This window comes from Drosophila montana, unplaced genomic scaffold (genome assembly GCF_035044405.1).
Source record: "Drosophila montana isolate Dmon_TW-CO22-7 unplaced genomic scaffold, ASM3504440v1 contig_1409_1, whole genome shotgun sequence".
NCBI classification, from domain to species: domain Eukaryota; kingdom Metazoa; phylum Arthropoda; class Insecta; order Diptera; family Drosophilidae; genus Drosophila; species Drosophila montana.
In genome coordinates, this window is record NW_026996361.1 from 540,138 (window position 1) to 552,258 (window position 12,121).

The window sequence follows — 12,121 nt, forward strand, 5'->3', positions numbered from 1 at the left end:
GAATGTGAATGAACCTTATATAAGGTGAAGGCAAACTTATAAAGCAATTAAAAAGTTTTCTTTTTTTTTCTTTTTGCCGTGTCATGATTTTGATAATTTTTGTTAGCTCTATGAAAAAAGTTTTAGACCGGGCACACACCGTGGGCAACAAAAATGAAGTTTGAGCAGCAGGTGCAGGACAAATGGATTAGAACATTAAAGCAACATATACTTAAGCTCATGGTGCTTGCCGTAATGATAATCATAATAAGGCGGCGAGTGCCTAAAAGTATGCTTAATTTTGTGCAACTTTAGTGCCTTCAAGTTGCAGGAGGCAGCCCAAACAGCAGCAGCAGCAGCATATTAAGGACAACTCAGCCCAACTACAAGGCCGGACTCTGTGAAACTTGGCGGCGAACTTTTTCCTTTAAGTGTAACATGCTCTAACAACTTAAGCTGCTCGGCAAATAAAAAATATACATATACACACACACACATTTATGCACACACATCAAATGCTTGCTAAAAGCAAGACCAAAGTGCCTTTGAGAGAGTCTCAAACAAAATGGCAGCTGCCTCGACAACGGCGTTTGCCGTTTATTTGCGTTTATAATGTGTGAGCTATTAAAATTTTAGAGGCTGTGCCCGTTTCTGTATGTATGCACGCGTTTGCCGCACTCGAATATGTATTTCTGTTCGGCATTTGCTGGGTTTTTTTTTTTATTTTTGGCACAGCATAAAATGAAAATTAGCTGATTTTTTTTTAAGCAGATGCGGGCGGGTCTTATAAAGCTCGCAACAGCTGCTGCCGCGCGTTGTAAACATCTTTTTAAGTGAAAGCCGCGCGCCATGTTTGCACTTTGCTGGAAATGCTTGTTGCTCAACGCATTCAAATTCATATTTGTGTGCAGTGGGCAGAAATTAACATAAAACGAACGCAAGACGTGGCATTTTATTTGCGTTCTACCATCAACGTTTTGTGTGAATACCCTATAGTTTAGCACCAGGGAGTATTTGCTTTGCTTTGATTAAATTAAGGCGTTAGACAATATTATGTTTAGTTCATATAATAATAAACATAAGCTGTTGAGAATTAAGCTTTAAATGCAAATGCGAGCTTTGTATGAGATTGAAAAAAGGATGTGCTTATGTAGAAAAGGCTACACTTATTTAATTTTGATAAAAAGCAGCTTTTTTTTCAGCATGCATTTAACAATTCAAAGTATTTGGAAATTAACTTTCAAAGCATTTTGATACTTAATTAACATTTAAACAAAGCTTATTTAAACATAAAGCTCGTTAAAGCTTGCAAAAATATGTCTCTCGCTTTAGTCAGTTCATATTCTCATGTTCAAATTTAACTTTAAGCTTTAACTCACTTAACTAGGTAACTTCTTTTGCCATTTTCTCTTTAAACAAGCTACACACTATACAATTTTTGCTATGATAAAGTTGTTAACATTTACCACATATATAAAATATCTCACCTTCACGTACTTAACACAGTACAAAATATTCGCGGCATTTCATACAGGGCATCACGCTGTCTACTGTAATTCAATTTTATTTTACATTACTTTTTTTGGCAGATTATTTTTTTATTTTTTGCTTTTGGGCCAGATTTTGCTGCAGCTTATTTTTTATGCATATTTTATTATTTTGCCATTGCATGCGTAATTTTATTTGCCGCCGCGCCCTTTTGCAATGTTCTTTTATTTTTTTGTTGTCGCTGTTAGTTGGCTGCACAGCCAGTTCGTGGCAGACTTGGCGAGTAGAAGTTTTATGGCCATCGCTGTGCCTTTTTTTTTTAAGGTAGTAAAAAATTTATGCACGCTACAGAATGGCACTCGTCGCTGTGGTTGTCCTGCCAGTTGTCCTGCCGCCACTGTGGCTGCACCTGTGCCTGCTTGTGTTGCTCTAACAGTTGTCGTTGTTGTTGTTGTTGTTGTTGTTGTTGCTTCGCTGTCACGCTACCTTGGCCAGGGCCAGCACAGTAGGCAACATGCCAAATTAAGTGCTCTTCGCTGTGCCGTGCAAGTGGGGTGAGGTGGTACCTTGCGAATGCCTGCGCCAGAACGCCGCTTAAGTTGTCATGTACATTTTAATTTTCACATGTTATGACATGTTTGCAACGCCACTTTGAAGTTGCCACTGCTGCAGTACTTGCAACACGGCGATATAGAACTGCTTTCGTCGCACAGTGTAATAAATAATAATAATAGCAAACATTTATTTATTTTTAATTACTTGGCCAACACCAATCCAGACAGCTATTCGTCAAAAAGATTGTTTTACCAAGCTTAGATCCGGCTGCAAGCAGTAACATATCCCTTTTTTATTAACTGTACTATCGGTCAAATTTGAATTAATTATTAAACTAAGAAATATAAAGAAACAAATGTATATGTATTTAATCAACGGGATTTATTAATTGCTTCAGTATGCACTTTAAATATCATTTACGTCCAAAGGCGAACCTTACATAGGTTTAGTTCTCGTTAAGCGGTAATAAAAAGAGTGGAACGTAGTTTTCCTTGCGTCTTTGGGGCTGAAAAGCCGCCACACTTCTGGCTGGGGTCCTTGCAAGTTGTCGCTGTAAAATGCGGCTTCCTGTTGGTTAGGTTGCCAAGGGCAACGGCTGGATACGGCAGCCAAATTGTTTGCCGCAGCTGTTGATAAGTTTTTAATTAAGTTTAAGCGTATTAGCAGGCACTTTAGACGGAAATCTATAAAAGCCACAAGAACTCGGCATTACTTAACCGCTGCTCCACCGAAATTACAACGGCGCCAAATAAAGTGCTTAGCTTGAAGTCGTCGACGACGGCTTCGCTTGCAGCTCGCAAATAAAAAATAAATTAAGTACAGGCAGAACCAGTCCCGTCAAAAGCGGGCCACGTGTCGCTGTTCCTTCTGCAGCCAAAGCCCAATCGACTCTTTTCGCCTTTTTAACACTCACACTCACTCTTCTTGCATTAAGCATACGCCGCGTATAACAAAATGCGACGACTATTAACGCCCAATAAGAAATGGGAAAGGGAATGCAGCACAAAAGAAAATAAAAATCAAACATTTGCTTATGTCTTTTGTGAAATGCCTATTGGCTGCGAACGTCTATTGATTTCCAGAGCTCAAATGAAATTGAAATTATTTTCAATGACAGCAGTTTAAAAGACGTGCCAATGCACAGCACAGACACGGGTCATGGGATCAATGAAACAAAATAAAATAAAATAAAATGAAATAGATGTTATAAGAGAGGCAGCTGGAAAAGTTCCACTTGCTGGCGATCTAAAAGGTACAAAAGGTACAAATACAACCGATTTGCCGCTGGTTTTACTCAGCATCCGTCTCATTCGGTTCTATTAAATAACATGAAATACATGCAATTTTTAAGATTCACATACACACGCACACAGTTCAACTGGCGGTTGCTCTCGACTGTCAAATCATTTTGTGATAAGGATATAACACACGAGCACACAAGGACACAAGCACGCACACATCCAGCCACGCACACTTCCGTGTCCAATGTCCTGAGTCCTGTGTGTCTGCTTCATAACTGACAAATGAAAATGTCAAAAATGTGTACAAAACTGCTGCCAAGGCATCCAAATGAGAAATGTCTTGTATTTGTACGAGCATAAATTAAATTAGAATTTCTTTCAGCAATTCACAAATGTCCTCAGTGTGTTGCACAACAACATCTACAAAAGCACAAAATATTTTTTGTCTATTTGCGAATTGATATTTCTTTTCTTTTCCCAACAAATTTCCAAATACGAATTCATGCATATTTAAAGGGTGCCCGTTTAAATGCGTTTGTGAAAATTAATTTAAAATCAACCATGGATGGCCAATATAGTAGTTTTTTTTTTAATATTTTGATAAATCTTTTAATTTATACATATTTTAAATCGTATTCTAAAGCAAACTAAATCTCCTTTGCGAGGGATGCAAATTCAGAATAAATAATAAACGCATTTTATTGAGCAGAGCGCATTACCAAAATAAAAACTATTAAAATAATAATAAAATCAATATATATTTGAATCTTTTCAATTATTTATGAGCTTTAAAAATATTATTTGGCCTTGTTTGCATAACAGGTTATTTGTTTATAAACTGTTTTGCGTGATTTTATAAACGATTTGCCGATTACAATTGTTTCGAAGTGGTTTCTGGTAATTAACATTAGATACGAGAAACCGTGATATACAATAATCTCTCATTAATTATACAGTTCATGAATTTTTCAACAGCTTCGCTGCGATAAATAAACCTGACCACGTTTACCTGTTTAGAGAAAGAGAGAATCACAGCTACAATTACAAGCTAAGCGCTAAACATTTGGCTAAAAGGCCAAGCCAGCTGCGGCATTGGCAACGACATGGCCAAGATGAATGCCTAGTTATTAATAATGTCGAAAAAACGGAGTTCAGGTGAAAGTCGGTGCCGCTGCCATGGCAAAAGCAAATCAAGTCAATTTGTTAGCCAACAAAATGATGGCATAGCCAAGTATCCATTACGCATTTGCATTGGCGCCAGCCGGCACGAGTTTACCATCCCACCCAACCAGTCAATCAGTCAGACAGTCAGTCAGTCAGTCAGTCAGACTGTTAGTCAGTTAGCGCCCGTTGTGGGTGGCTAATGAAGCGCGTGGCTGGCTTGCTGAAATTCTTTGCCTGTGCTCGTGTACCCGCTGGATCGAATTACACAACTGCTGCGTCTCTTTGGAAAAGCTTGTTTTTCGACCGATTTCCTTGGCCGGCGACTGGCTGCTTGGCTGCCTGGCTATTGGCCACTTGCACTTGGCTCAATTTCGAGTGTAATTTATATGTTATTTACCTAAAGTGGCTTTAGTGCAATATGTTGCATGATTTATAGCTGTCATCTTCATTCGATTGTCTGTGCTTTTGCTTATTTACATTCTGGTTTACTTTGCTTGCCTGTCATTTCCTTTGTCTTTTCGCATTTTAATGTCCTCTGATTAATTTGGACAAATATAAATGTCAGATTGTTGCTGCTGCTGCTGCTGCTGCTGCCAAGGGCCAGGCTAATTTAATGGCCAGCCTACAGCTGTGCCCTCGCTATACATATATCAAATGGTATAAGGGTCATAATGAGCAGGTAATCAGCACAACGAGAAATAATAAACCCCACGCAAACACACACACGCGCCTATGGCGATGTGTATTTCTTTCCCTTCAGCATTAACAAAACACGAAATGCAATTAAAGGCAACAAATTGCATGGGATTGGTTTTTACAGCTGTGCGATTTCATTTTCATTTGCTCGTGTTTGCATATTGGCGATAGGATATGAAATAATTTATCCTGCCCGTGTTTTTCATTTTACTTTCAAGTTGAAATCAATCCCCCGGATTCATTATGCATAAACATACGCACTCCGAGTGGGCCAAATGAAAGTACATTAATAATCAAGTGCGGGCGATGACATATTTGCCAACTGCCTGGAAAAGTTATTAAAAATAAATCACCTGAAATAAAGTACATAAATACAAGTGCGCACACACGTTCATTTGTACATATCATACCGCGATAAAATGTTAAAATTGTAATTATCCGAATATCGGCAAAAATAAAGGAAGCTATAGACAGAATTATATTGAGTATTGCATTGAAATTCAAACAAAAATAACGAAGCTTTTTACGTGCAGCCGGATGTACAGGAATAAGCAAAAAAGGAGAAGTATGTTGATGAAAGGAGATATTTTAAATTAAAATTATAATTTTTATTTGTTTACGAGCATTACAAACAGATGAAAAGTTATTATTATATTTTGTTATTAAATATTTAACTTCTTTACTGACAAAAATAAGCTACGCATGTTTCATCAAATTAAAAAAAAAAAACATTGAAAATATAAATATTAGAATAATATTTCACTATCCAAAATTAAAAGAACAATGTTTTGGGTCCTTATGGACGGTTTACATTTAAAAATATACAAATTAGATTTATAATTTATTATTTAACTAGATGTAAACATTAAAATACTTTAAAAACATAAATATTTTAAGATATAGAACAGTAATTTATGAAGAATAAAGGGGGATTTTTTCTACAAAGCTGGTTCCCCATAAGGGTTTATTACCCTGGTACTCGCTCTCTCTCTCTCTTTATATAGAGCTGTCTTTAATATGTTTACTTCCCTAGAGTGCGAATTTCAGTTACCAATAAATAATTTAATACTGAATTGAGATATTTTAAAGCAAATATTTAAACTTGACTAAGATGGCAGTAACTAACCGTTTATTTTGTTTACTTCAATTTACTTGCAGCGCATAACGAGCAAAGCAGCAACAGAAGCAGCAGCAGCAGCAAAAATCTGTACACGTGTCGCATACACAATGCGAAGCATGCGGCAAGGGATCGACGACAGCAGAGACAACGGCAACATCAGCAACAACAACACCAACAAATGAATTGCGTTATAATTTCATTAAGGACAAAAACCTTTTCAGTCAACGGCAAAAAAGTTGAAGGGCTAAGAAGAAAAGGACGAACGCTTAAGTAGACTAAAGTAGAGTAAAAGTGAAGCAAAGCCGCAGGACCCAAGAGGCGACAGTAACAAAAGCCTTGCCAACTCACAGGCCCTGCCAAGCAAAAATCAAGCGACTGGCATTTTTATGAAATTAATACAAAAGACGCAGACACAGCAGCGACAGCGGGTGTGGCACTGAGAACAGTTGCGGCAAAAAGGGGCGCCACATCAGCAATGACAGCAGCGACGTGGACACAATGATGAGCACTCGCACTCTGATAATAATGGCGGCCCAGCAACGGGCTAGCGGGAAGCGCTTTTATTGCCTGACACTCGAGTAGGCAACGTGATTCGTTGCCAAGTCGAGACGACAGCCAAACCGAGTAGCCGAGAAGCTGAGATCAACGTTATATTACAACGACTGCGCTTAGATGTCGCTAATGATATTTGCGTGACGCGGAAGAGGAACTCTAAAAACGTCACCTTCATTTACTAATTTGACATGCAAACGTGACCAAGTGTCGCACAACCTTCTAAAAATAGGAAAGCCAAGACAAAAAAAAATAACAAAAAACTCATAAAGCTTAGACAAAGCCAATAGACAAAACGGTGTAACACAATGCCACGCCTATTGCAATTACAACTCCCACTGCTGCTGCAGCTTCTGCTGCTGCAGTGCATCCTTGCCTGCCCGCCGGATGTTTGTGTTTGCAAATGGAAGGGCGGCAAGCAGACGGTTGAGTGCGGCGGACAGCAGCTGTCAAGCCTGCCGGAGGGCATGGATCCGGGCACACAGGTGCTCAATTTTACCGGCAACGGACTTCAAGTATTGCAGAGCGAGCGTTTCCTGCGCATGGATCTGCTCAATCTGCAGAAGATCTATTTGTCGCGCAATCAGCTGATACGCATACACGAGAAGGCATTTCGCGGACTGACCAATCTGGTGGAGCTCGATCTGAGCGAGAATGCGCTGCAGCATGTGCCCAGCGAAACGTTCCAGGATTACAGCTCACTAATGCGCCTCTCACTCAGCGGCAATCCCATACGCGAGCTAAAGACCTCGGCCTTTAGGCATTTGTCCTTTCTGACAACCCTGGAGCTGTCCAACTGTCAGGTGGAGCGCATCGAGAATGAGGCCTTTGTGGGCATGGACAATCTGGAGTGGCTGCGCCTGGACGGCAATCGCATTGCCTTCATCCAGGGCGCGCATATACTACCCAAATCGCTGCACGGCATCAGCCTGCATAGTAATCGCTGGAACTGCGACTGCCGCCTGCTGGACATATACGGCTGGCTGGTTAGTCACAATACGCCGCTGGCCGAGGAGCCCAAGTGCATGGAGCCGGCGCGTTTAAAGGGCCAGGTAATCAAGGGTTTGCAGCGGACGCAGCTCGCCTGCCTGCCCGAGGTCAGTCCGCAGTCGAGCTACACGGAGGTGAGCGAGGGCCGCAACATGTCCATAACATGCCTGGTGCGCGCCATACCCGAGCCGAAGGTGCTCTGGCTATTCAATGGCCAGGTAATGAGCAACGATAGCCTGCTGGACAATCTGCACATGTTCTACTATATAGACGAGAGCGGCGGCAGTGGCGCCGAGGAGAAACGCAGCGAGATCTTCATATACAATGTGGGCGCCGAGGATAATGGCACCTTCTCTTGCGTGGGCCAAAACATAGCCGGCACCACGTTCAGCAATTATACGCTACGCGTGATCATCAAGGAGCCTCCGGTGGTGAATGAGGTCTCCTTTCCGCGCGACTATATGAACTACATTGTGGCCAGCAGTGCCGGTGGTGGCATCATCTTCGCCGTGTTGCTCTGCACCATTGTGGTCAAGTGCAAGCGCGGCACGGAGCCGGCCAAGCGCAAGAAATGCGACCAGGTGACCAGCATTGCTGGTGCCACCGACTCGACCAATGGCAACAGCCAGGATACCGGCATGATGAAGTGCGCCTCCATACTCAATGATGGCGATAGCTTAAACGGCGGCGCCGGGCTGCTGCTCAGCGACAATCTGACACCCACCAAGGCCAGCAACGGGTCTGCCGGCGGTTCTGCCAATGTTGGCGTTGGCAGCGGTGGCGGCCTCATTCTTGGCGGTCAAATGAAACAGAATCTACTGCTCTACGCCACGCCCAATACGCATCCACATACCCATGCCCAGCAGCATCAACAGCACCAGCAGCACCAGCAGCACCAGCAGCAGCAGCAACAGCAGCTACAGCTCAACGTGAACATGATGAACGCTGCGGCGGCTGCAGCTGCTGCCGGGTCGCCCCCGCTGCTGCTGAGCAACGGCCTGGCTGCCGCCTACTGCTCGCCACCTGCGTCGCTGCGCAACTACCCGGAGAAGAACCCAGATCTGGTCAACGATGCGGAGAGTGTCAAGCACAAGCTGAAGACGGCCGTCTCGCTGGATGGCGCTGCCGACTATGAGACAGCCAGCGACTGTGGGCAGTATGAGGGCTGTTATCAGCTGGCCACGGCCACGCCCCATGCGCATGCCATGCTGGGCATGGGTTCACGCTTTGCTGCCGCCATGACGACCCTGCCGCGTGGCATGCAGCTGAAATCGGTGCTGAGCTCTGCGTCCGCAGCAGCAGCCACATCACCACACCAGGTGGATGTGCATTTGAATCCGGTTTGCTTTTTGGGCCAGGATGGCTACGCCTACGACTACAGCAGCGCGCACCTGGTGCAACAGGTGGCAGCCGCGCCGCACAACCAACAACAGCAACAGCCGCAGCAGAACTTTTACCGCACGCTTCCACATAATCGCGCCCACAAGCAACAGCAGCAGCAGCAGCAACAATTTGCGGCCGCGGCAGCTGCACAAAATGCCAGCCTGCGCTACAGCCTGGAGGCGGAGTTTGTACAGCGCGCACCTCCCGTTGCCTACGAGAAATATCAGTTACCGAATGTACGCTTTACTGCCGAGGGCTATCCCCAGCAGCAGCAGCAGCAGCAGCAGCAACAGCAACAGTTGCAGCTGCAGCAGCAATTTCCCTCGCCACCAGAGGGCTACAAGAGCAGCGATCTGCCGTTGCCAGCCTTCCAGCAGTGGCCGAGCTGCCTGCCCGGCTATCATGCACAGCCATTGCGCTACGGCCACAGCCCATCGCCCTCGCCAGCGCTGACAGCAGCAGGAGCAGCTGCGACGCCCGCACCCACGCTGGAGAGCAATGCGGTCAACGGCAGCGCCACCATACCGGAACTGGATGAGAGCGAAACATCGCCCAGTGGCTCGAATGCGGCCATGGCCGAGGCGGAGTGTGCTGGCCGCAGCAATAGCAACAGCAACAGCACGGAGTCGTCGGATACATCTAAGCTGAAGCAGCTGAACGGACCGCTGGCGGACAGTCCGGATGAGGGCTACGTGGGTGATGCGCAGGAAACGAGCGACATTTGACAACGTGGACCTGCTGCCGGCCAGGATGCTGCCTTAGACGACTCAGTGGCTCTGTAAATAGCCGCGCGCTGATGACACGCACACAGACATGCGCGTACTTAAATAGATTTAGTTTGTGTCCGTATCCGTATCCTTTGTTGCAGTTAGCCCACGACAAACAAGCTGATGAAACAACAGTCGCCGAGTCAAACAAAAGACGAAAACTTAACCCAACCTGAAACTAAGTCCAACAGCAGAAGAAAACAAAAATAAATTTAGCGAACCGAATTAAATATGCCCTTGCAGAATGAACATTAATAATAGAGTATTCCGAATTGACAAAAAGTTTGGTGAGCCGAATTAAATATTAACTTGCAGAATATTTCCTTATAATGGAGTATTCTGAATTGACATGAACCGCATTAAATATGCCCTTACATAATGAATCTCTAATAATAGAGTTTTCCGAATTGACAAACAGTTTGATAAACCTGGCAGAATGTGCCCTTAGAATAGAGTATACAGAATTGGCAGAAGTTTTTTGCTGCTGTTTGCCTGAAAAGTATTTTTTCCCTATTTGACTTTAAAGTATATTTTAAAAAATATTTCAATAGTCAAAATAATTTATTTTGTCTAGGAATTGATCAGGGTTCAATTAGTAATCCATTTGATTAGAAAGTTCAATGCTCTATAGAAAGAAATTGAAAGGGAAAGTTAATGGTATTGTATATTTTGTGACCCCATGGTTAATATTTTTGTTGGCAAACTTTTTACGCAAGTTGCTTGTCCCCGCTGCAAGGGTATAACAAAAGGGCAGAGGCGACCTAACCTAATAAAGCCGAAAAACAAAGACGCGACGCTAAACAAAAGGCTCCGACTCAGGCTCCGGCACCGGCTCTAGTCCCGACTCTAGCCCCGGCTCTGACTTCAGCTTTGGCAGTTGTTATTGTTGTGTTTGTTGTTGTTGTTAGGACAGACTCCTGCTTCTGCACCGCGCCGCTCGGCCGTCCAGCCATGGCTATGCGTGCCTCGAGTGGCAAGCTGGCAGCATTTTATTTCCGTTGATGTAATTGAAAAAGTTTTTCATTTAATATAAACTTTTCAGCGTCTTGCCCGGGCTCTCAAGCCATAAAAAAGGGCCGCGCAAAATTTTATTTTTTAAAAGAAAGCAGCAAAGCAAAAGAAATGCCAGGCCTATGCCTACTATTGTTGTGTTGTGTTGCGTGTGTGTGTTTGTGTGAGTTTGTTGTGGGTTTGTTTGCTTGCCGATTGAGTTGCTTTTGGCGACGTTGTTGGCTGACAATTGACTTGCCTGTGCCCACATGTCACATGCTACAACCACCCAAACCCACTCCAGGCGCAGCCCCAATGCAGTGGCAACTCGTCTGCGCACTCCAGACTCAAGTGTCTCGTGTGTTGTTGCCATGACGACACCTGCTCGGTGACACAAAGGATTTCAAACCTGGACCGATCTGGGAATGGGCTCAAGTGGCCTACACGGTGCTGTTGATTCCTAGCCAGAAGGCGGATGCCGTGTAGCTGAAGTGCCAAGTGTTCCGGCCAAATCGCGAGTGGCATTAAGGGTTTCCTTTTGTATTGTGCTCTAGTTTATGAAATTTTAATTTGGGCCACAGCAGCACCAAGCTGTATTTAAATTATTTATTGTATTTGTTTTTGTCCTAAGCAAAGACTTTGACACACATTTTCCCCAGGTGTTTTTTTTTTTTGCCCAACTTTAAGGCAGCTCTCACAAAACAAACAAATTCTTGGACAAGTCTTATATCAATTCGAAAAGGCGTTTACCACACAGAACACAGGTATTTCCGGGTAACAGAGCAGTAGATATCGTAAATAAGTAGCCGTAAAATAAAATACAAATTTAAGAACAAACTGCTTAATTTTAACAAATAACATAATGTTTAAACAATGTAAGTTCATATAGTTACAGCAAGTGTTAAAAATGGCAAAGGGAATGATTCAAGCGGAAAATGGCGAACAACTTTTAAGAAATTTTCAAATATTCTAAACATTAACTGTACATAGAATTATTTTAATTAGTTTAAATATAATATAGTTTTGAAAACAGTTATTTCTTTCGTTCTTCTTATTTAATTCAAACAACATTTGGAGAACCAAAACAATAACATACTGTCCGAAAGGGAGTGCATTAACAAGTTAAAATATTTTAAATTATCCTAATAGGTTTCAAAATATTTTTGGTGTTAATTACAAATTCGATTTTGGTTACG

General features: G+C 43.1%; 1 protein-coding gene across 1 annotated transcript; it reads left to right on the forward strand.

Annotated features, from left to right (window-relative positions):
- Nucleotides 1-6,285: 6,285 nt before the first annotated feature.
- On the forward strand, nucleotides 6,286-11,595 carry kek2 (kekkon 2). The gene has a single exon (XM_064683366.1). It carries the CDS (start codon nucleotides 7,104-7,106, stop codon nucleotides 9,891-9,893), a length of 2,790 nt encoding a protein of 929 aa, XP_064539436.1. The 5' UTR covers nucleotides 6,286-7,103; the 3' UTR covers nucleotides 9,894-11,595.
- The last annotated feature ends 526 nt before the right edge of the window (nucleotides 11,596-12,121 follow it).